Source organism: Cavia porcellus, unplaced genomic scaffold (genome assembly GCF_034190915.1).
Source record: "Cavia porcellus strain 051 isolate PalLab524CR breed Dunkin Hartley unplaced genomic scaffold, mCavPor4.1 scaffold_29, whole genome shotgun sequence".
NCBI lineage: Eukaryota > Metazoa > Chordata > Mammalia > Rodentia > Caviidae > Cavia > Cavia porcellus.
The window spans coordinates 1,951,378-1,978,315 of record NW_026947512.1 but is presented as its reverse complement, the minus strand read 5'-3'; the positions used below and the strand labels follow the sequence as shown (position 1 = coordinate 1,978,315).

The window sequence follows — 26,938 nt, the reverse complement described above, 5'->3', positions numbered from 1 at the left end:
ACAATACTTATTTTATGAAACTGAGAACAGTTATACTCCATGAATATAAATTAACAATTGTTAAACCTTCTTGGTGGATTGTTCCCTTTACCACTGTGTAGTAGCTTTTGCCTCTTCAGACTAAGTTTGTGTATAAGTCTTCATTGTGAGATATGAATACAGATATTTATTCTGCTTTTGGATTCTATTTATATGGAATGTTGTTTTCCATCCTTTCACCAAAAACACACACTTTTCTTTACTACCAAGTTTTTACTAACAAGTTTTCACCTTTTAGCAAAGAATAAATTACAAGGTATAAATTTAATAAAGTATAAATTGCCTATATTACCTATTTCCAATCTTGAAAATTCTTATGTATATAATATGTATATGGATAGAGTTCCTAATAAATCCATGTTATATAATTTACTCAATTTAGCAATACGATTTATTTGAAAATGAAGCAAATTGCTTTTAATGCCTTTAAAGAAATGACATTACAAAATGTAGACAAGGTTTAAAAATGACCACTAACTCTTACGCCAACATTTTTGTTTAGCAAACTCAGTGTATGCAAATTAATATGAATTATATCAATTTATAATATCTATGAAAGACTGTGCAAGTTTTCACGAACAGAAGTAGTCACTAAGTGTATATAGAGGAGAAACTATTTTCTTATGTAATTGTCTTCTAAAACATTTTTAAAATTTACTATAATATTCATAGTTTCTTCTATATCAATTCTATATGTGCTTTTTGTATAATAGTAAAAGAAAAGATATGCTTGATTTTTCAAAATCCAGCACCTCTGTTTATAACAAAAACTAAAAATATTTACTAAAAATAAATTTAACTAAGTAAATGTCTGCATATTGCTTAAAATAACTCTGCTTCTAATTTTAGTAAGTTATAAGAAAAAGAAATTTAATTTCACTAACAAAGAAATTGATATTAAAGTAAATTTTTTTCCTTATTTAGCTGACAAAAGCATGATGATATACTGTGTTAGCAACAGTATGATTGCATATACACTTCTATAGTAACACTGAGGAAGTATAAAACAATCTTTCTGGAAAACAACTGGATAATAATTACCTAGTCTTAAAAGTCCCCCACTCTCTGATTCCCTCTCATAGTAATTCATCCTAAAGAAGAAATAAGAAACGTATAAAAAGATGTATATAGAAGTGTTCACACAGGACAACTATTTTAAAATACCAAAAACTAGAAGATAAAATAATTAGATATTTAAATCTAGTCCATTCCATTGAACAAAAAGTGCTGGTCATGACCAACTAAAACTAATGGGTAAACGAATGAGATGTGACCTTCAGTTTGCACAGCATCATCTTCTATCATTCTGCATGATCTATCTAGTCAAGGTGACTTCTTGTTGAAGAAAATAAGCCTTCTTTGATTTACACCAGTAAAGAGAGTATGCCAAGAAATAGAGCCTAAAAGGATGAAACAGGAAAAAAAAACCCCTAAGGGTTCTGGGGGAACACTATAGTCTCTTTTGGCGGAGATGGAAAACTGATTTCACTGGAGTATAGAATGTGGGAAAAAACAATCTACTGCCAAACTACAAAGAATTCTCAATGTTAACACAAATTCAATAAAATAGTAAAATTTTTTAAAGACAATTTAACAGCGGTTGTTTTAGTAATACTAATTTTCTAAGTGCCTTTAATCATAAACCATAGAAAATTAGATAAGCATTTACAGTAGTTTAGGAATAAAAATAATACAAAATTATATTGACTTCAATATAGAAACAATAAGAAAAGGAAAAATAACGAAGTTTGATAATAGTCATGGTATTTATCTTGGACAAGAGAAAGAATAAGTGTTAATAAATAATGAACTAATCAGAAGCACTTTTTATCAATGGCTTCTTTCCCTCTGTTTCACATAAAAAAAAAAAACTGTCTTGATGGAAAAATAAAAAATATTCCCTCAACTCGTTCTGCTGCCAACTCTCCTTTAACTAACTCTGAACACAACAAAGCCAGGCATGGTGGCATGCACCTGTAAGCCCGGTCCTTGGGAAGCTGCGCCAGTAGGATCACTGTCAGTTCAAGGCCATACTGGGCTACATAGTGAGTTCCAAGGCCAGTTTAAACTACACAGTGAGATCCTGTCTCCAAAAAACAAACAAAATCCCACAGCAATAAATGGTCTGTATCTACTTATCATTTATTCTGAATCTTCCCTCCGCCCTTTAATCTACCACATTACATCATTCAAGGCTGTCTGTGCCCAAATGTCTTCAAGCTTGCTAGAGTATCTCCTTCTTTTGATGTTTTAATACTACCCACTACATTATGCTTTGTTTCTGAGATCTGTGAATGCTCTCCACAACAACTCTACTTCCTTCTCATGCTCTGGTCTGTCTTGTGTTCTCTGTGTTTCCTCTCCAGAGAGGAATGCCTACCTGCCCTCACTGTTTCAACTATAACTTCAACACAAACAATTCTCGCCAAAGCTCCAGTGTAGCATCTGTGTCTTTCTTTTGCAGCATAATCTCTTAAGCAGAGACACAGTAAAACAAACTAATCTAATTCTCACAACATTCAAATGTAAGTTAATGGAAACATCAACATAAATTTGTTATATAGCTTTGAAACATTTTATTTCCAGCCTCAAGGCAATAAGAAATAATAGTTCTGTTCACAAAAATTTGTTTTATAAAACAGCAAAGGAAGTAGCAAAGACTATTGTACTTTTTCAGAATTACTTACTCTTGGATAAGGAAGCCCACTGGTAGTATTGAAAGCTGGCAAAAGTTTGTAACCCAACTGCTTTGCCATTTGCAGAAGTTCATCATTGTACCACTGCATGTATTCACCTTTTTCTTTCAGCATAATTGCCAGTGAGTGTCCACCCAAAAGACCTCTATAATCACAGAGATAACACATAATCCATATCTTCAATAGTTAAAAATTACTACCTAAAAATGTGTATTTTACTTTCAACAATTTAGCATACATAAGGGAAGACTACAGAAGAACTTGATTCTTTGCTGACTAGTATTTATGGCAAAACTACCATAATTGCACAGCTAACATACTTTATAAATCAAATGCTCTATGTTATAAAATGTCTGGCATTAGTAAGTACCTTAAATCTGCTTAAAACAAAAAATATCATAGGCATCACATTTCTTTTAACAAATGTGATATATCAATTTTAACAAATTTTAAATTTAAAAATGTAATTGTATCACCATGAAATCTTTAACTCTCACTCTCTATTATAACCAATAAACTCTGAAAAGTTAAATAACTTTTTTTTACATTTAACCAAAGTAAAGACTGACTGTGAGGAAAAGAAATGATTTGCAATATCACAAAAGAAATCAATAGAAAAATTTATCAATACTGAAATGAGGTAACACATCTTTTAATTTCACATTTTTAAAACATCTCAAATTGTTTAGCTGAGAGGCAATCCTACAAATTCAGTTTCATTTGGTTTCTCTGCAGAGGTACCTTACCTAAAGTTAGCAAACTATGTTAAGCTCATGAAAAAACTATGATGAAATAACTAAATCAGAGGCATTATCTTGATTTGCATCTACAACTACAAGATGTGATCTAAAAATACAGTGAATATTTATTTATTTATTTTAATTTTTTTTTTTTTATCTTTTTATCAGTACCGGGGATCAAACTCAGGACCGCCTGCTTGCAAGGCAGGTTCTTATGCTGCTGAACTAAATCCCCAGCCTACAGTGAATATTTAAATAAAAAAATATATATTATAGTAAAAGATGCATCGCCATTAATTCTTCACACAGTACTCCTCTCTTGCTTCAAACAGATTTATCTCGTTGTCCTTCCCATTTTCTGAATTAGTCTGGAAGTTCTCTTTAGCAAGTGTCTTTAGTTGTACTGTTATGGTTGTTTTGTTCACCTGAATCAATGCAAAAGATTTACTTTGCATTCATTTTGACTTTGATAGAAATTACATAGCGCTAGCTCCAGTGAATAAGGTGGATCAGAAGTCACCATAATTTTTTAGCAGCCTTTCCCCTCTCCACTGGATGGTATGTGGTAGCACCATTCACTGTATTTTTAAATCACAACGTTGAAAGACACTTGTATTTCCAAAGCCCTTTGTTATCTGTGACTAATAGCATGCAAAGACACAGCTTCATAATACCACAACTTTTATCTTTTAAACATAAGAAACTTACTGCCTTCAAGAACTAAATAGTATATTCTAAGTTTTTCTGTTATTAAATTATAGCTATAGTGTTTTAGTTACATACTTACCCAAGAACTCTGATGTTTGTTTCAAAGACAGATACAACTACATCATTATCTAAATTAACGTCTCTTAAAACTTTTCTCACTGCATCTTCAAATTCTTTAGTTTTGTTTAATACCTAGGAGAAGAAAATTACAAAATAAAGTTCTTACTACCAAGTCAAAGAGAAATATCAGAATGAGCTAATGAAACCAACTTAGCTATACTTCAAGGCTCAAAAAAAGTAACTAGGGCTGGGGATTTAGCTCAGCGGCATAAGCGCCTGCCTTGCAAGCAGGCAGTCGTGAGTTCGATCCCCGGTACCGATAAAAACGAAAAAGACAAAAAAAAAAAAAGTAACTAACAGGGTCTAGTGATTTCATTCAGCGGCATAGGTACCTGCCTTGCAAGCGCGAAGTCATAAATTTCATCCCTGGTACCAAAAAAAAAAAAAAAAAAAAAAAGTAACCAACAAAATAATGTATTCTTTAAACATAAAAAGTGTGATAATACCTAAAACTGAAAAAAAAAAAGTACATCTTTCTACACTTTAGTTAGCCCTTTACCTACTTCTGTTTTTTAGATACAATAAAGTGTCTTTGGCACTTTAAAACAATCAACAAAAGAATTGATACACATGGTTTCTCTTCTAGGAGAAACACAAAATAAAAATAAAGAGTAAAATAAAAGATAAATCATAGGAAGTAGTGAGACAGCTATTCCTCAAAGGCGAAAGAGATCAAGAGATGGGGGGAAGAGAAGGGAAGGGAAGAAAAGAGCATGAAAAAAGGAATAAAGGTGTGTGTCCCAATGCCCCATAAGGAATGTAAATGTTATGTATTACTCATATGTACTAATAAAATAAATTTTTTAAAAAAATTGATACATATTTGAGCTTCTCTAATCCAAAAATCCAAAATCCAATCAGCTCTAAAAGCGGAAATGCTCTGAAACATTCTGAAATCCAAATGTCCCAAATTTTGCCATAAAACATGAAATTTCAGGAGTTTTGATTATCATGCAAACATTACTCAAAATGTTTCAGATTTTGAAGCATTTCAAATTTCAGATTTTTGGATTCAGGATGCTCAACCTCTATGACAAAGTTTCAAAATACAAAAAATCTTTGAAATCTTGGGACTTCTAGTCCAAAGCATTGTAAAAAAGATAAAACAAATAAAAACCCATAATACAAAGCTAATTGAAGTAAGTTCTCCTGGGATTTGATTTACAAATCAAAACAAAACAATCATCCTGTTCATCAAGCACTATATTGCTTAGTCTCAAAAGAAAGCTGTCTTCAGCTGACTGATCCTGCCACCTTTACTGGATGGATGTCCCATTCCCTAAAGAGCGGCGCTAACGTTACTACAGTGGAGAACAGCATATGTGAGGCCCTGCACTGGATCCAGCACTGAAAAAAAAAATCCTGCTTCACTTCTGGTTCTTTTACTACCTGTGTGATCAAAGTGATCCAAAACAAGTGATTTCGATCTCTGAGCCTGTTCTTTTATTAAAAAAACAAAAAACTGCTCTTTTAAGATTACTTTCTTGAATGAGATAACACATATAAAATACCTTTAGCAGAGTATCTGACTTAATAAGTGCTTAATATCAAGTGTTTAATATCATGTAAGTCTAGAATCCTAACTAAACTAAAAACTGAATTCTTAAAATTAGCTCCATGAAGGGGTCACTACCATTATAGAGGCTGCTTCAATTTTCCAGTGTAAATTAGATGTTACGTAAAAGACAGAGACATGAAAAAAAACTTTACCTGACTAGCCTTTTAGTCTGATAATATTTTGTAGTACTTTTTACTTGATCTGGTATCACTAAGACTTCTGATTTAGTTATAAAATATCCCATAAGGATATATACAGAAAATTCAAGAAAAGTTAAAAGTTAGGGAGTTCCTAAGTAATATATAGTAGGAAATCTGATTTTAAATTCCCTGCTTTTTCTTCTCAATCTCAAAATCCATGAAAATTCTGAAGCAACAAATGCAGATACATATGGTCCTCATACTACTTTTCAACCCTAGGAACCAGTGCTTTTTAATATCACTTTGTTAACTTTATTTTTTTCCTTAGTCTGTCTCTTGAGAAATTTTCCCTCTTAAATTTATATTCAAACTTCCTTCCACATGTATTGTTTAAGGTCTGTGCCACATCTTAAAACTGAAAAAACAAAAAAAACCTTTTTCCCAAAATCAAAATAACAAAGAATAGTACCAGTATCATTTGTTCCTAAAAACAGCAAAAGTTGTCAGTTATCTTTGTATGACATTAGCTAGAAAATTCATTCTAATAGCTCCATTATTTAATGAGTTTCTTAGACTTCTAGCTCAAAAAGGATAAATCCAGCTCTCATCTCTTCCCACATTATATCTAATTTGTTTTAATTTTTTCCTGAGATTTCATGGTAATGTTGAATTCAAGGGTACACCCAACATTTTAGTGCATGACTCTGTAACAATCAATAGAAACTCAACGGCTGATTTTTGGAACTGTTTAAGTTTGAAAATCAAACTCTAGGAATAGAAATTCTACTTACATCATGGTGAGATCAAAATAAAAATAACAAGATTATGTGCCCTACTACACGTAATGAATCTTATTAATATTTTCTGATTGCTAAATCACAAAATGAAAAAATAATCACAAAGACAAAGTTATATAGAAATATTAATATTTGTACTGACAAAATGTAAAAAATAACATTCCTTCCCAATATCAAAAAACTTTCAAAGTGCTTTAATTTTGCTCTAATCCTTCAGCTTAAATTCAAAAGAAAATGTTTAAGATAATGATAAAAAGTTCAAAATAAATTTGTACAGTTCAAGGCTATAATGATACGTAAGTTGCTTTGCTTATTCCCACTTAATAAGATCAAAACTTAAAGATTTATAAAGTATTTGAAAATATTTGTAATAGTTTACTGATCTTTACTCTTAGTTCCTTCAAAGATCGCTTCAATAAATAGGTATTACTTATTTGATTCTGAATTAGAAATTAGTGAGAAATAATGTAATTAGCAGGGACGACTGTCTATTGTAGGAGTGAAAACAGAGGCCCAGAGAAGTTGAATAATCCAGTCAAAGTCACACATATCAATATCATGTGATCACCTCTTGAACCTCCCTGCTATGAGGAGCAATACAAATTGCCAGCCTTATTACTTATAGTGTGGTCTGCTTGGCACCACTAGGCATCCTAGCAGGTTTACAGACTCCTGGGTCCCACCTTGGAACTACGGGGTTAGAATCTACATTTTAGCAGTTTCCAAGGTAACTTAGTTATATTGAAGTTTTAAAAGTCCTTCATCAGATTCTCTTCCAGACCTTTAGTTAAGACCTCATATGTGGCATTTTAACAAGCTCCTAGGGAAGCTGATGATTTGTGCCATGCACCACACTTGAAGATGTAGGCTCCACAAACAGAATGCCCCATCCCCAACTCTGGGAAGCTGGCAACACAAATAAGCAAGAAGCCTGGAGAGGTCACTAGTGGCTGTAAGCAATTGTAGCAGTAGACACAGGAGGCACAGAGTGCTGTGACACTGTGAGGTCTGGGGCAAAACTCGGTAGAAGCTCACTGCCAGGGAGTACAAACCAGGTACTCCTGAGCTGAGCACAGGTTTGGCCTTGCAGACTTCTGTAGAATCTGTGATCTCCTCTGATTGTCCTTCAGTAAATTTTGTCCCACTTTTTCAAAAGAAAAGACAAATATATTTGCTCACATTAACTTTTGAAATGATTGATTTAAAAACAATAAAAAGTATGTATCTAAAAAATATTGCATCATTGTGTAATAGTTCAAAAATTAGCATATGTCAGAATTGCCTAGAAGCTTGTTTGCAAACAAGCTGCTAGACCCCTTTCTGATTCAGTATGTCTGGAATAAAGTTGAATAATCTGTACTTCTGAAGAGATTCAAGCTAATATTAAATCTACGTCCAGAAATCTTTAGAATCAATGACAAAGTATTTACTAGGAATAGCCCGAACGATGCAATCTTTAAAATAACTAACAGCTGCCTAATTGGAAAGGACAGCAGATTTTTAAAAGTAGGAAGTTTATGTAACATGGAATCACTTTTTCATTAACAATGATTATTTTACAAAATATATGACATCTGAAGTCCAAATTTATGAAAATCAATTAGGAATTTATAGAGAAATGATAGGGAACCCATGATATAGAAAATTACAGCTAAATGACAGAATGGGAAAGGCAGGGTTAATGCACCTATGGTCTATCCAAGCACTGTTTCTGCTCATCTAACTCAGTCTAACCAAAGCAGACCTGCTGTGAATTACCCAGCAACCATTACCAGTCAGTAACATCACTTAGATTCTTCCAGGTAATCACTTGTGCCTTCAGGATATTTTGTCCAAACCAAAAGCAAAACATACAAGCTGGGCATAGCAGTGTACTCTTGTGATCCTAGCAATATGGAGCCTGAGCCAAGAGGATTTCAGTGAGTTCGAGGTCAGCCCAGGCTACATACTGAGTTCAATGCTAACCTGAACCACATAGCAAAATTCTATCTCTAAAAACATACAGTATTTTTTCATAGTTATTACAATGTAGCTCACACATTAAATGAGGCCAAGATTTTCAAAACTCTGATCCAGCCAAAAATATATAAACAGCCAGGTGTGGTGGCTCACATCTGTGATCTCAGCACTCAGGAGGCTGAGGCAGGAGAATTGCTGGGAGTTTGAGTTCAGTATGGGGTACATGGTGAGTTTTACAGCAAGACCCAGTCTCAAAGAAAAGTCTAAACAACCAAAGTTTTCACAATCACAGCTTCATTTTAAAGCTAAAAAGAAACTTTAGAAGGGTGAATAATAATACTGAGACTCATCCAGAACAGTTAAACTGAGTAATTTGGGAGTTGGACAGCGATTTTTTTTTTTTAAACATCACAGGCGATCTTCCTAAACTGCTATTAGATTTGAAAATCTTTGTTCTAAAATTGGCACAGTAAAAAAAGAATATAGAAACAGTACCAGGAAGTAAAACCTGATTCTGAAAATTTTTCTACTAACCCAGAATTTTTTCTTAAATTTTAACCAGTACCTAGGACATTAATTTAAAGTTAAGAATTATGCTTTAGGGAAAATCCTTAAACAAGCCTACTTTTATATGCTAAATATATAAAAGTAAAACTCTAGGAAGACATAGTATATTTAGACATCATGACATCTGGAACTTAATCTGTGTCATCATAAACATTTCTGAAACAGAATAACCAAAATTAATTTCTGAATTATACAAGGTTGAAAAAGAAAGCCAAGAGGTCATCAACTAGTGCTAAAAATCACTGCTGGAAAAAATAAATTTTCACTTATCAACAGTTTCAAAAGATTATAGTTTAATAATTTCAGTATTATTGCAGCATGTCTCTAAGCACAAAAATATTAATGGCATTTTCCAAAATTATTTTCTTCTGATTCCAACCATCCTTTTATAAAAGTGGGAGAGGGACCTTCCTCAATAAAATGTCATTACAGAATCTGATATCACCATAAATTGTTTGAGTCTCTTCATTAACGGACAAAATTTCACTTGATAATCAGTTTACATCATCACCTAAACCATGTGAAAGATTTATTTAGAAGCAGATCTAAACATTTTAAATTCTTAAGTTTTCCATTTCATACTTGATTAAATTTATAATACTTGAGTGTGCATATTATGATATTTATAAAATAAGTAAATCCAAGAAGAATCAAACCTACCACAAGAGTATCCAAAGAATCAATCAGTGTCAGGGAAAATCTAAGAAAAAAGTATAACGAGACACAAAATTTAAAATTCTAAATATTTTACCCATAAATATTTAAGCTGACTTATTACATCCGATTGACTGGTTCTTTCTATTAACTAGCAGTTACATGTACCTAAAGTACAATGTAACCTATAAATAGGAATCTGAAGAGCCTTAACATTTTACATCTTTGAAGATACTTAAAAACATTCATTAGTTCTTTTTAAAATAATATTAAAGCAGTAAAACTTCATCACATCTTAATGACTTTACATACATTTTAAAATTTACACATATTTTAAAAGTTTCTCCAGATTAACAAACTAACGTTTTCTCTGACCTAATGAGTAAACTGATTAATTTTTGCAAACGACAATAAAAAAGAATAAAGAAGCAAATGCAATACTTAAAGCAGTCTTTAAATTTAGCCAGCAACGAGGAATATGACTACAAATGGCCTCTAAGAAGTCTAGCAGTTAGTACTCTGAAATGCCACACCATGCTTATACTCACTTTCCCAAGGCATCATCCACGTCACCCCGACTTGGCTCCTGCCCCCTAACACGACCTCTGCAGGTTAAAGGCATGAGTTCATCTGCTGGGTAAGCATGTTCCTACAAAGAAAACCTTTATAACTTACTAAGAAAGACAAGAGAAAGTACACATCATGTATATATGACCTTTTCATAGTTTAAAAATAAAGTAAAATGAAGATCAGTCAAAAGTTATACTATATATGGCAAATTTAAAAATTTAATCACAAATTCAGTTCATGCTTGGAAAAATTCAAAAAGCACCCAAAATATCTTTTTTTTTTTTTTTTTTTTGATACCAGGAATTGAACTCAGGACCTCATACTTGCCAGGCAGGCACTGTGCCACTGAGCTATATCCCTGGACATCAAAAAATTTTTTTAGAAACTGATAATCTGATATCCCTCCCCTAATCTCACTCCCCAGAAGTTACATTTATCAATATACATCCTAATATATGACATATATCATTTAAAATTTTTAATTACAAAAAAATGCTCAGGCCATAGGGAAACATTGCTCTAAAATTCTAAATTACTGCAATTAAAGAGTTTTTTCACACTGGAATGTTATAGGCCTACTTTATTACTGCAAAGTAATTATCTGATATTAGGTAATATTAAGTAGTTATAGTCTAAGCACAATTCTATATACTTTATAATTTAGTTACTGCAAGAACTCTCTGAAATACCTTCATTTCACAGATGAGAAAACCGAGGCCCAAAGAAATTAAGTAAGCATAGGTCATATAGCTAGTAAATGATGGATTTAGAATTCTAAGCAAGGTAACATAACACTAGAGGCCTATATCCTTAAAAGTACCTCCTCTTCACAGTATTCCATATTATGAATATGCTAAAATTTATTTAGTGCTCTATTGATTGAACATTGATTTCAATTTTTCACCATATAGACAATAGACAATGCAGCAGAAAAAACTGTGTATGTGTATGTATGTTTGTGTGTGTGGGTATGTGTATATATATATATATATATATATATATATATATGTATATAAAATCTTTTGTACAACTGTGTGCCTAGCACACATTCCTTGTTTAACATCCAAGTTACATCCCTGTGACTAGGCTGTTAACTGAATTTATTGCTAAATGAGGAATTCTGTATGGTATGTACATTATAATATCCAGAACAAACAAATGGTCAAAAGAAACTCCAACTTGATGACTCTGCTTTTATCTGTATATTTCTTACATGCAGTACTATAACATATAACAGAACATAAAACTATAGTACTGTACTATGCAATCATCAAAGAATACAGTACTGTATAAACAAGGTGCACTGTACAAAAAAGACTCTGAGGGTCTATAAACAAGATGTAGAGAACCGTACCAAAAAAAAAAAAATGGGTTGTACATCCAAATAGTGCACCTCAATTGTAAATCCAAACAGCAGTTAAACAGGTAGGTCATTAAACAAGGAATATCTGCACAAATCTTTTGTGTATATGCTAGTGTATCTGGATTACTTAAAAATGGATCTATAGGTCAAAAGGATAGATAATTTTTTTATCAACACTACCAAACTTACAATTTATTATACTCTTACTAGCACAAGAGATGATCAATGTTTTCCACTTTGCTAATTTCCAGGATTTTAATAGAAAATGTTATTCAAGCTTCAATATTAAGAAGGGGAAGCATCTTTTTGTATTTTTCATTGCTATTATTTTTCTGAAATGTCTGTTTATATCCATTTTTAATTGTTTATTTTGCTGTTGTTTTGACAAAATAGACCTCTTATATTTTTGTTACAGACAGTAAATATTTTATGTCTTTTGTTTGACTTTTGATTTTATTTATGGTGCTTTCACCTTAAAGTTTAAATGTGTAGTTAAATCTGTCAGTCTCTTTCCAGAAACCTCTTTATAATTTCCGGATTTCAGGCACGCTTTTCAAAACTACACTAGGCCTCTGAAAATAGTATTCTTATAATTTTTTTATGTTTTACATTTAGAGATTTACTCTACCAGAAATTGATTATAATTGTTTATAATGTGAAATAGGGATTTAATGACATTTGTCCCCCCCAAATAGCTAATTTTTCAAATGCCACTTTTAAAAGAATCTATTCTTTCCCTAATTGCTTGAATTACCAGACTTTTTTGTTCAAAATTGTCCACAAACACACTTTTCTGTGTTCTCTATTTTATTTTACAGTCCTAGCTGCCTATTCCTGTTTCAAAACCATTACCTTAATTACTCGATCTCTGCAATATGCTTTTCAACATTTATTCTGTATAACTTTTAAATTTCCTTCAAATGCCACTGAACTGGTATTTTTACAAACTGACTCTTCCCACCTAGACATATACTGATTCAAATCTTCTTTTGTGAATTTAGTTTCTTCTTACAGTTCTCTCATATCTCTTAATATTTATGAATAGGTACTTCATAGTTCAGATTACTGGGATTTTTTAAAAGAATGACTATGACAGTTAATATTTCATCTAGAAGATAAAAATATATGCAGAAATCTTTCCTACTCATATAAACACAATAAAATACTGAATAAATATTTTTAAAATAATATTTAATATACAGCTGAGCCTGAAAGGAGAGAAATTTTAAAGTACCAAAGTAGGAAGACAAAGCTACACTAACCACAACAGCGATATTAGAAATAAAGATAGGCTTCAGTGAAAGTTATGGTTAATATCCGAAAGAGATGAGAGTTGGTTCTTTGGCCCTGTACACATGGCCATAAACCAGAACAAGACTCTTAAATTTAGGTAGCTGCTTCTGTGGAACTGGACTGGAATATTCCCCCTTGCTGGTCATGGATCTTAACAGAAAGGACAGAAACAAGAAAGACCTATAGAATTGTTTCTTCATCAGGGGGAGTCTCTGAAACCTTGATAAAATATGATTATGAGTAGCATTTCCAGGTTAAAATCCTAACTACAAGTTTCAATTTAGGTAACATTCATTAACTCCCTGACAAGCACAGAATTAAGACACTCATACTTTTTCCTACTTGATTTAGGACTTCTGTCAATCATGTTAGTTTTCTCCTTGCCTAGTCTTGCTACTTACAGGTTTCAATTACTATTAACTTAAATAATGTCACTTATACCTGGCATATTAACTATGAGATATTGTATGAACAACAATATATGATGCTAGTTCTTCAGTCCACAAATCACTACATAAATAAATACTCATCATGATCAGTAATCAGTCATATTACTTCTTTCAAATTCTGTGACTGAACACTACATACATGAATATATTCACGCATATGTGAACATAACCATAAACATGTTCTTCAGTTCACAGCAATTATGTCATGTGCTTCTTGTCACTCAGAATCATTCTACATGAGTTTATAAAAATGAATAGCAAAAAGGGAATTAGCCAACAAAGATGAAAGTTCAGCAAAAAAAAAAAAAGAGAGAGAGAGAAAGACAGGAATGTTGGAAATGGAATTTAAATTAAACACTGTATTAATCAGCTTTCCCGTTACTGGATACAATACCCTACAACCACAACTTAAAGGAGAAGTGGTTTGATTTGTCTGTGTTTCAGGGGAATTCGATCCATGCTAAGCTGCTCTAAGGTAGGAACATAATGGTGAAAGGGCATGGTGGAGCAAAGCTGCTTAGTACCTGGTTAGGAAGCAAAGAAAGGCAAACCATACCAATTAGGACAGACCAGGGACCATGCATAACAAATACTCAGAAACATGGCTCCAGGACACACCCAGACACAGTGAAGTGCTCTCCACCAAGCCCCTCCATGAATCCCAAAGCCAACGAGGTTGGCACCCCATCCTAACCAGACAAACACAAGTGGAGTTTAGAAGAAATGGCTGACCTAGGAATGTTACCACTGCCACCGTTCAAAAATATCTATAGATGTGTAGTTAGGGACATTAGTGATGACCAAATTACTGACATAACTTTATAAAATGGATGTGACATTAAAAATATCACAGAGGAAGTAATATCTGACTAAAACCTTCCTATTGAAAAGAACTTCTAAGATATTTCATGACACTGTAAGAGTGAAGCATAAAATGTTTGAAACTGATCCAAATATGGAAATAAGTGTGACAATTTACCAAGTATAGAAAATATGCTTTCTCCATAATTTCAGTAACACAATGAGAGGTCAGTCAGCAAGGCAAGAACATCGTTCAAACTACTTTCAATGAGTTTTTTTTCCAAAGAAAAATACCATTTTTTCGTTTTTAAAGTATTTCAAATGATAGTATAGTTTTGCTATTTTCCCATTTCTTCCTGTATCAGAAAAATAATAATTTGACAACAATTTTGATTTGTTTTCTGGTGCTGGGGATCAAACCCAGGGATTTATGCATGCAAGGCAAGAGCTCTACCACTAAGTCACATCCTCAGCCCCAAGATTTTGATTTTTAAAGGTTGATAACATTTGCATTCTGGCCTGGAACCATAATTACCAGAGTTGCTAGTGTTAGAATTCTACTTAAGTTAATACATACCACTGATCCATGGCTTTTTCATTCCTGTTTTGGTTTTGATTTTGGTTTTCTTCAAATACTGAGGATTGAACAGAGCCTTCACACTGAGCTAGTCCCTCCACTTTTTAACTTTTTAATTTTAGACACAGAGGTTCCCTAAGTCACTAAATTGCCCAAACTGGCTCAAATTTGCAATCTTCTGCCTCATGTCCAGAGAGCTGGAAGGAGTGCAATGCCATACCTGGCTCTGAGGTTTTGATTTGATTTTTCTCTTAGGTGCCTGGTATCCTCAGGTAATTTATTCTTTTTTTTTTTTTCTTATTTGTTTTTAAAATGGGTATCTGGTATCCCTGGGTTAGGCTGCTTGTTGCCTAATTATATTGTAAGTATAATCTGAATTATAGGAATAATCTGAATAGTTATGAAATGCATTAGACATTTTCTTTCCTTCAGAAATTTAAAGATATAATTCTACACTCTTACTGCATTCACTGAGTATTGCTATGGCAAAGTATCTAAGACTAGTCTGATCTTTTATATATGATGAATTGTTTTCATTATTCAAATGTTCACGTGATTCTTAATTCTTAATTATGACACTTCTTAATTCTTGAAGTTTAACAAAAGTATACCTAGGTACATGTTTAACTCTCTCCTACTTCATTACCTAGGTTCTAAACTCATACTACATTAGATGAAGAAAAGGCTAAGGCAGAAAGACTTAAGTTCAAAGTCAGCTGAGGAACTCAATGAGCCTCTGCTTCAAAAACAAATAAAAAAAATTTAAGAGGCTCTGGGTTTAGTGCCCACTCTCCCATCTGCTCCCACCACAAAAAGAAGAAAGAAATAAAGAAAGTATTATAGAGATCAGGAACACTAAACATATGGTCAAAAGAAAGAGAAAGACAAAAAGAAAAACAACCAAAACTTTTAACTTAGGCTGAAGAACAACAAAAAAACCCACTGAAGCCTGCAATCCTTTGGTACTTAGAAAAACTGAATGCTCTCCGTAGTGATTCATTCCCTGAGGGGCAGATTCCAGGAAACAAATATTTTGATATAATTAGAATCCACATGAAGCTACCAAATTGTGAATTCAACACAGTATTTTGTTATTTTAATAATGCATTTTCAGCATAAATTCTGAATTATTTTTACATGTATCATTTCAATAACAAAGTCCTAAATACTTTTTCATATGTCAATTCCAGAACTGATTTATCAGAACACACATGACTTTTTATTATTTTACAGTTTCATATTTAACACATAAAAGTTACACTTAAAATGATAAAAGGAAATTTTTTGAAGTTGTTGAGGAAAGGTACTTTTTAAAAAGATCATTTAAATGTTAATTTGATTGTAAAGTTTCTTACTATTTTAAACTACTACTTTAAAAAAACTCATACTAGGGGCTGGGGATTTAGCTCAGCGGCATAAGCGCCTGCCTTGCAAGCAGGCAGTCGTGAGTTCGATCCCTGGTACCGATAAAAAATGAAAAAGACAAAAAAAAAAAAAAAAAAAAAGAAAAAAAAAACTCATACTAGTATTTTACTGTTTTATAAAACAATATATAAATATGTCTGAAACTAAATATGAATTCAAACTCTAAATTAAATAAGAAGACTCAAATCCTGAACTTACTTAGATAATAAAAATATTGGTAGCAATTGCAAAGCAGAATAATTAAATAAAGGAGCTATAAAATTAAATAAAGGAGGTGTAGTATACTTCATGTACCTCTGTCTCAAAATTAAGGATAAAAATAAAACCACAGCCCTTCTCTGGGTTAACCACAAGGCAAACTAGAGAAGGTTTGCATAAATCTAGAGGAATGCATACGTGTCAAGTAAACAGCTTGAGTAAACTTCAAACATCTTGGCTAACGTGGCAAACAAACAGCCTTACTTGGCCTCAAACATCCTGGTTATGTGACCAGCAGTTGTATTTTTTCACAATGTGCTGGTGCATTAGGGGTGATTAACTTATACAGACACAATCTGGAGCCATGAAAATATTTAATTATCACTCAGAAATAAAACTCAGGTGATAAAAGTGCCCTGTGAAAATAAATAAAATATGCACTTAGCTAAAATCAAAGGAGCAAAATAAATTTTTTAAAATGTAGATTCTCCACATCAGACTGTAAATTTACTATGTCTTTGAAATAACACAGTCTCCCCTAAAACAGTCCAGTCAAAGCAGTATCAAAAATCTACTTTTTAGTAAAACCCATTTGAACACTAGATTTTAGGAAATGATTTCATGCTACTAAAAATAATAATGTAAAACTCATTAATATATGTTATTAGAAATATCAAATGTAGTTAATTTTTAATAAACCTGTATATATTTTAAATTTTTATTCTAGATCCCATATTAAACATCTTCCTCCTTCAATAAAAGAAATAGCAAATTTATAGTTAATCTCCATGAACAGGCAAGTCTAGAGGCCAGTTGGTTACAATCTTTAATTCAAATCCTTAAGAATTATGTCTGGACTTCGTCCCCCTATCCCCATCTGTCTCTTCATCCCGTGATCCACTTGATCAGCCCCCTGAAGACAGTCCATAAATGCTAAACCCCAACATGACTATTCAAGGCCCCAGAGATTAGTTCTCTGACTGTTATCTCCCCTACACTAACCCTTTTCTGCTTAAAAGCAGCTAGATTACATCTTCAACCCTTGTCCCCCAACCACAGCTAAGAATACTTGGGGGGAAGAGGGTATAGAAAACAGGTTAGCTTGTAAGTAACTGCAGCTGGCCAGGAGAAAGGCCTGAGATAAGAGTCAGGTGATCAGCCATATGGATAAGAATACACAATGAATTAGGACTTTGGACAAAGGATGAACTTCTCAGGCAACAGAAAATACAGCCCTCTTCCTACTAAAGGGAGCTACAGTCACTCCCTACTATACCTCTGAGTTCTGAGGAAGAGGAAATACAAAATAACCAGGTTTTTTTCCTCTAAAACCCAAGTTTCCATTAGCCTCTATATGTTGCAGAACTCAGTTGAGAGAGCCTTGTTTTAGATGTGCAGTCACCTGTAATAGGTGGCCCCTAAATGCAGTTCCTGTGCTCTGCTTATCTATAATTAGCTCTGGGTCGAGGGGCCATGCACCTACACTCAGGACCCCTCCCAGAAACCCAGGAGCTATTATTTCCAATAAAGAGCCTCTTGACTTCAAAAACAAATCTTCCTTCTTTTTCCTAACATAAAAAAAACAAGTTTGATTAACCATGTATCACATAATGATAACATAGCTACTTATTGCACCTGTACAAGTTACCAGTTGTCTTTTTACTACTCACACCAAATTTTCCTACTCTCCTTTATTCTATATTTATACTCATTTATTAAACTATTTTTCAAATATTAGGATTCCACTTATTTTAGATTATTGTGCTCTTTTCTCAAAATGAACATTTCTCATTCTTTTAGGTACCATATTTTATGAAATGTTTCTTGATACTGAAGTATTAAAAATGCAGTCACTTCATATGATTTTAAATTAGTCACTCCAAAGGACTGTATTAATATTTTAAGTCTGCACTCAAAAGTTACATGAGAACAAAAGTTTTCAAATTCTTCAATCTGGTTTTAGTTAACAAAACTGATGTAATAATGTTATGTGGGATAAATAATAAGTGATAATGTCACGATGAAATAAAGTCTTGCTACTGATTTTTTAAATTACAGCAACAGATACAGAAAAAGCATCTGACAAAATTCAATACTTTTTCATGATTAAAAAAAATATATATATGCTCAACAAACTACGAACAGAAGGGAATCTTACCTAGTTAAAAGAAAAAAAAAAAAAAAAAAACCTCAAACAAACAGGTAGCCTCCTACTCAGCAGTGGAAAACTAATAGCTTTCTCCCTAAAATTAAGACCAAGGCAAGAATATTACCACTTCTTTTCAACACAATATTGGAACCTCTAGCCACTGCCATGAGGCAAGAGAAACACATTATATAAGAGACATACAGATTGGAAAACAAGCAAAAGTGTCTGCAGATGACATAACCATCATAAGAATAATTCTAAGAGGTCTTCTTTTTAAAAGGCTACTAGAAATAACAAATAATTTTAGCAAGATTGTAGGCTATAAGGCTAACAGACAAAAAGTTATTGATGAATATAATAACAATTTAAAACATCCATGCTTCAAAAATAACTATTAAGGAAAATTAAAAGCCATAGAAAAGACTAGGAGAATGTATCTACCAAACATATTAAAGAACTAATATCTAAAATATATAGTAACTTTTATAGCTCAGCAATAACAGAACAAACGATTTCATATTAAAATGGAAAAAATTTTGAACAGATGTTTCATCCAAAAAGATATACAAATAGGAAAAAGCACATGGAAAGATTTTCAGTGTCATTAGTCATTAATAAAAATTAAAGTCACAGTGAAATGTCACTACACACGCACTAACATGGCTAAAATTTAAAAAGACTGAAAATACTAACTGAGAAGATATATAATAACTAAAACTCACATAATGCTGGTAGAGAACACAAAATGTTGCAGCCACTTTAGACATGTATGGCACGGTCATACAGAGTCAAACTTACATTTACCATATGACACAGTAATCCCATTCTTAAAGTGGAAAATATTTGAAAATGTATGTGCACATAAAAACTAGCACTCACAAATTCGTAGCAGCTTTAATAATAATGACAAAAAACAGTCAAATATTCATCAATTAGTAAATGAATAAATCGTGTTCTACCAAATCAACTAACACTACTAATCAATAAACAGAAGCTCTATACATTTCCCACAACACGAATAAATCTCAAAGGCATCATGCTAAATGAAATAATTAAATTAAAAGACTATGTATTATATAATGTTGTTTATATTAAATCCTATAAAATGAAAGAAAAAATGTATGACAAAACCTGGATCAACAGTTATAACAGTCAGAAGAAAAACAATCTACTGTAAAAGAGTATGAAGAAAATTTGAGGATGATGAAAAATTTACAGGGTTTTCTGTTGTGGTGGTTATTAAATATTAGCGTACAATTATCCAACCTTAGACTTGTACACCTAAAATTGGAATTTTATTGCTTACACGTTATAACTCAGGGCTGAGGATTTAGCTCAGTGGCATAAGCACCTGCCTTGCAAGCATGCAGTCCTGAGTTTGATCCCTGTACCAAAAAAAAGAGTTGTAATCTCAGTAACCTTAACTAAACAAAAAGCCTTGTTCTACTGAGTTAAAATTCTATCTGGAGTAGAAATATGACTACAAAACATTATGAGAAGCTATGACAGAATTTCTTGTACAAGTTTGGTAGAGTTCTGGGATGCTTTAAAACTAGAAGCCAAGGCACAATGACTAACGGGCCCACAGTAGCCTACACAAAAAGAGATAATATAGATTTTTATTTCTCCCATTGTATCACTTCTAAAATACTTTGTTTACAGATTGCTCTTTTTGATGAACAATTAAAAAGAAACATCAAGTACAGAGTTCCACTAGCAAAGATGAAAAAGGTCTACAGATATACATAAAACGATGCAAATGTACTTAATGCCACTGAACTGTACATTCAGCAGTGGTTGAAATGGTAAATGTTATATTATGTATACTTTGTCAAATAAAAAAATTTTACAGAAATAGGGAAAAATAAGCATTACCAAGAAAATGTATGTAAACCTGGAAATCCAAGGGAATTTACAATTTAAAATAGTTCCTTTGGTTTAATTATAAAGACTATTTCACGAAATTGAAGCTAAAAGTGGTTACAGCATTAGGTATGATTTAACGACTTGAAGGAAATTGTGCTTACCAACTCTTTCCAAGTCTACTTTTAATGTTTAACATGCTACCAAAGTACAGTTTTGCTTAAAGCAATTTACCTGAATTGTCTACAGTAGTCAGGAAAAACACTGGGAGACAAATATCATAAGAGCAAGCTTGAGTCCAAGAATGTTTTACTTCTAGCTCAAATACAAATTCATTTTATCATCTAAATCAATCTTCAAACTGAACTCTGCACAATTATTCCAAACATGTTACCAGAAGCCTGAGTGATGATAGTCCAGAGTTAAGTAAGATTATGAGAACTGCCAAAATAGACATCAAACTTCATTTTATTTGAGTAATTCATGAATAAACTACAATGTGATCAGGCTAAGGGATGTTTCAGACAATCATTATAATATTAATAGTTAATAATTTATAACATCAGCAAATCCCTGACTATGATTCCAGGGATGGTAAAGATATCTACCTTGAACTGGCAAGACATTTTTATTAAAAATAGCATGATGAAGATTATTTTCTTTCATTAAGAAAAAATAAGTTCAAAAGGCACATGCCCAAAACAGGAAAGAACAAGTACACTTACAGAACTTGATTTCTGTACAATCTGGGGAACAAATTCTGAGTTAAAGCCTAAAGGAATTTCAATCTTGGGCAGGGAATATACAGTAATGATAGCAGTATTTCGTAGCAGTAGCAGCAGAAGCTCTAAGCATGACACTCTGAGGAAGGCCACTGCTCCACTCTATGGAAAGGAAGAAAGAGGCTTAGGAAGATTAGGTAACTATTCCATTGTAATTCAGCTGGTAGATGGCAAAAACACCTCAGTCTACCCAAGTCCAGAGTACTTGTTCTTATATCACATTGTATTATATTATATTATCTGTCTCTGGAAAATGCCACTGTTTCCCTGGAACCAAGAAGTTTAAAGGAATTGCCCATATTGTAAACTAAACTGGAGAACATTGTTAGAAGAAATCAGTGAGAAATGAAGAAAAGCTTTCAATGTTTACTATAAACCATCATGAATCAGGCACTTCACATTTTAGAAAAGTAAATAAGTGACTATAATATAGTAAGGAAATTTACAGACCCTGAAGTTCACTATAATCTTGTGTTTAATGAAGTCTGTTAAATTATTTCTTTGAGTTTAAAAGGCAATGATATATCACATAAACAAATGCAAAAAATAAACATTTCATTACAGCACCAAGAATTCAATTTAGTTCCTTAAAACAATTGAATGAGCATTTATATTTCAGAAACAATGTTAAGCATAGGACATATAAAAGATGAATTTATTCAACATCAAAAACTTTTAAAAGTTCCTGTCTTCAAAAAAATTTTATAATCTATAATAACCATTTACAAATATCCTCATTTAACATTGCTTAGACATTGTTCAAAGGATTAAGTGATCTTTAAGTATCCAAACTAATAAATACCTGAGACAAGATTTAAATTCAATCACCTAACTATAAAACCTATATACTTTATAGTAAGTTAATAGTGTTTTTTTAAAAAACTAACTTCAAATAAAAGGCTCCTGGATTCTCTTTAATATTTTAGAATTGTGTTTTTCACTGAGAACTTGAAAACTTTAAAAGGAGAAGTATAAATTCTAGACTAAATCTTGGGTTGAAGACTATACCCAGTGTATAGCACAAGTACATCACAAGTGTTACACATGTAAAGTAGTTGAACATTTGAAAATATGTACTACAGTGGTCTACAAATGGGTACAACCCCCACTGGAAACACAGAAGAAGCTGTTAATTGCAAAAGAAGTTCCCAGTTTTTGGAATTGAAATCCCTCTCATGTGGCCACCACATCTAGTCTTTCACTTAGGGTTTTTTTTTTTTTTTTTTTTTTTTTTTTTTTTTTTTTTGTCTTTTTTGAGGCAAAGTTTCATTATATAGTTCAGGCTAGCCTTGAACTCATTTTGTAGCCCAGGCTGGCCTCGAACTCATGGCAGTCCTCCTGCCTCAGCCTCCCAAGTGCTCATTTAGTCATGTAGGTAGTTAGATACAGCAAAAAAAGTTACCCAGCAGGTCACAATAGGAACTGGGCAATAAAGTCATCTGGGGCTGCGGTCAGTACCCCACCTGTCACAAACTCGTTAATTAACTATATTCCATAGTAGGAAAAAAAATGTATTGATAAACATGCTACTGCTTACCTAAAAGGGGTAAGATATTAACGATACCACGCTCTTTAGAGAGAGGCTTCCATTTGTAGCAAGATGTGGTAAACTTATCCAGCTGTATTTGTTTTTTTATAACAAGGATTGAACTTACGACCTTGTGCTTACCAGGTAAGCGCTTAAGCCACTGAGCTAAATCCCCAGCCCCTGGCTGTATATTATTTTAACATTCGAACAAAAAGCATACATTTATCATGAATCCACTTGCCAACTTAAAACTATTACCCTAGTTTTGTTAAATTATGCTTTGCCCAAACTAAATTACCTAGGAATAAGTTATTTTGAAATGCACTGGCTGAGGTCTTGAAAAATGACTTTGCAACTACTTTTTCAATGTTTATACCCGAAACCTCCTCAATATCGTATTCTAAAAGCATTACAAAGTTAAAATGTGCTCTTACCAAATGTAGAACATAAAAATAGAACAAGTATTTTCATATATAAAAGGTTTTAAAAATACAAAAATGCACAAAGTATACTTAGACGGTCACAGATAACAAAGATGGTAATATATGAAAATATTTGATCAATATATAATGAAAATGGATTCACTAATAGAACTAGTTGAAAAATATTTAAAGCAGAATTAAATTAGTTCTCTGGCAAGCTTTTACTAATTATATTTTATTGGCCATAGTTATAGCAGAAAATCTGCTGATATATTTTAAAATGTAAAAACAACATTAACAGGGCCAAGGATTTAGCTCAGTGGCATAAGCGCCTGCCTGTCAAGTACAAGATCCTGAGTCTGATGCCCAGCACAAAAAACAAAAAAAAAAAAAAAAAAAAAATTTTGAATAAAGTAATAATAAAACAACATTATAGTTGTTATTAGTGGTACACACCTGTAATCCCAGCACTCTGGGAGGCTGAAGCAGAAGGACCACAAATTCAAAGCCTGCCTGAGCAACTTAATGAGACCCTACCTCGAATTATAAAATTGGGGAGATGGAGGACCCTGAGGACACAGCTTAGTACAAAGGCCCTGGGTTCAATCCCCAGTACTAGAAAAAAAGAAAAACAAAACAAAAAGAAGATTGTAAGAAATAATTCTCAGGGGAATCTGATTGAACCATTCTCAAAATCACACAAACTTTTATGCAAAAATTTTAGACTAAAATATATTTGCTATTTTATCTACATTGTTGTATGATAAATCTCCCAAAAATCTTATCTCATAAAACTGAAACTGCTGTTTTATCATAAGGAAGCACTAAAACATGTAAAAACAGAGAATAGGTGATAGTGTATCTTTTTTAAGCAAAGATTGTCTTTATAAAGTGCACAAATAGTACTACAATTTCTTTTAAATTAAGGGAATTTCCCTTAACACCAAAGACAACATCCTTTTCATTTTTGTATTCACAATATCTAGCTATGTCAAGCATTCCATGAATGTTAACACTGCCCAAAGAAATTTTAAATACAATATTTCATAATCTAATTTCAATTTATTCATACCTATTCAATAAATTGGCTCCCTGAAAATCACTACCACAAACACTTTAACTTATGTTTGCCCTGATTCTCTTTAATGGACATTTGTTTTTAAATTTTATTAGCACATTTTGGATACACATAATGATCACATTCATCATAAGGAATTCAAACCTGTACATAATAGATCTTGATTCTTCTTTTTCCCCAATCCTCTTCCCTCCTTTCAACTCGCCTTTCCCTTCTTACTTACAAAAGCTTTGTTTCCATTTGCCCTACTTTTTAAAAACTTTCTTTAAAAAAAAAATGCTAGTAATTCAGGTTTCAAATTTTCCAGTTGATCCTGCTCACATAATAATCAATTCAGGTAAACAGTACATAAAGATAAGCTTTCTACTTACCATGTAGTTACCATAAGCATGATCAAACATTTCCAGTACTTGATTCCTAATTTTAAAAAAAACAGAAATAGAGAAAATTATATCTTACTTATTGTTTCAGAAAGTTAATTCTTTTTCATAAAAACACACCAATTTTTAAAAAAAGGAACTATTTAGTTAAAAAGGAACACAAATGTAGTGAAAAAATACACCAGTTAATACACACATTCATGAACTAACTCACAGCTGGGCCAAACTTTTACAATTCATAGCACATTATATGAAACTCACTTTATATTTTTCCCAAATAATCTGTTGAATGATGCCTGTCACAATCAAAAGAAAGGAAAATTGATGCTGAAATACAATTACCATACCTTTCAACATAATTATTTAACATATGCATTGAAAAGGAAATACTGCTAAAGAGCCCCCAAAGAAAATAACTATTAGTACCATTTATCAGTCATCCTATATGTTGTACTAAAAGAGATGGGATAATTGAAACAGGAAACAGTATTGTATCAAGCCTCTGCCTTTCTCATTGAACTGAATAAAAACACTAAAGCCTAGTACATATTTATTAATGTTTGCCATATTTTTAAAAGATATACTTTATGATATAGTTTGCTCCCTCAAATACTGTCAAAAATTTAGCTCTCTAATGAGAAATCTAAGGCACAAAAAATTTTTGTGTGTATGGTTTGGCTTATTTATTTCTTAGACTCTTCAAGGTGGTTGTTTAAAGTGGATACTTCACCAGGGATTTAGCTCACCGGCATAAGCACTTGCCAGGCATGCATAAGGTTGTGACTTCGATCTCCAGTACACAAAAAATGGATACTTCATATTCCCGTATCTTAAATTTGGAACTAAGGAATCAGTCTGTCTGTAAAACATTCTCATATTCAGGAGCTCTATGAAAATTTAAAAAGTATGTCTTTCTTTGTTTTAAATAATTTCTGTAACTTGCCTGTCAACTGTACAGTAACTGTAATTGTTTCATACTTGTTTTTAAATAAAAGCGTAACAAAACCCATATATTCCATGAAAAATAAGACTAAATGTGATTAGGTAGATCGTCCACAGCTCACAAACAGCTCACAACTGAGCAAATGCTTGCCAATTCTTTTTTTTTTTTTTTATTCTGTTTAAGAGTGTAGAGAAAAGGATGTGACATTTTCTGTTTTATCATGACATTATTTGAGCTTTCTTAAAAATTACACAGATAAACCTAGTGAATCAGAATTCAGTTTTCTAAAAATTCCCAAAGAGGAAAGCTGTCATGAAATTGTGTATTTGTGGTTTGTGCTAGACTTTTTGGTCTTATTCTACAGTAGGGCAATCTAAATTAGTAAGCCTAAATAATTGTAATTTCTCATTTGCAAACTGATCTCAAAATATAAGCTGGAAAAAAAAATGTTATCTTGGGCTGGGGATTTAGCTCAGTGGCATAAGCGCCTGCCTTGCAAGTGTGTGGTCGTGAGTTCGATCCCTGGTACCAATTAAAAGAAATATATATATATATATTTATATATATATATATATATATATATATATATATATAAAAGCTGAAATCTCAGGTCAATTTGGTTTGGTTTTTCCAGTTAAAAACTAATTCTATCATGGATGTGGTCTGTAATTTGAGGCCTCTGGAAAGCTGGTATTTCTCCTCCAGCTCTTAAGAAATGCAGCACAGTGCAAAAGTATAGACTATCCTAAGTTTGATAAATGACTCAATCAATTACTGGCTTTGTGATTCCCAACAAATCAACTTTAAATTCCATACTTTTGCAAAATGGATATTCCACACATCCAATGAACAGGGAGGATTACAAAGGTGATGAAATACTACTTTACCTGTGTTCGTAAAGTACCAGAGTGGGGTAAATAGGAAAAAAAAAAAAAAAAAAAGATACACTGAATTCATAAGAGAGCATTTAGGATATATATTGGAGCTTACTGGTAATTGTTCTCATAACACTTCACCTTCCATTAAGCATCTTTTTTTCACAATTTTACTTAAAAGTTAATACAAAGATTCTTGCAATGATTTAAAGAAGTGTATTAACTAGGTATGGTGGTACACACCTGTCATTCCAGCCCTCAGAA

The 26,938-nt window shown here is 32.3% G+C and overlaps 1 protein-coding gene across 5 annotated transcripts in view; it reads right to left on the bottom strand.

Annotated features, from left to right (window-relative positions):
• Positions 1-26,938, bottom strand: part of Edem3 (ER degradation enhancing alpha-mannosidase like protein 3) — a 76,477-nt gene that overhangs the window by 47,656 nt on the left and 1,883 nt on the right. For 4 of the 5 annotated variants that reach the window (XM_063240295.1, XM_063240296.1, XM_063240297.1 and 1 more), the window contains exons 2-6: positions 24,848-24,893; positions 10,527-10,627; positions 9,985-10,024; positions 4,263-4,375; positions 2,727-2,880 (exon numbers count right to left, since the gene is read on the bottom strand). In XM_063240295.1, coding sequence (XP_063096365.1) covers positions 2,727-2,880; positions 4,263-4,375; positions 9,985-10,024; positions 10,527-10,627; positions 24,848-24,893 — 454 coding nt within the window. Of the gene's footprint in view, positions 1-2,726; positions 2,881-4,262; positions 4,376-9,984; positions 10,025-10,526; positions 10,628-24,847; positions 24,894-26,938 lie in introns of those variants that run through there. The other variant, XM_063240299.1, reaches the window with a different exon arrangement.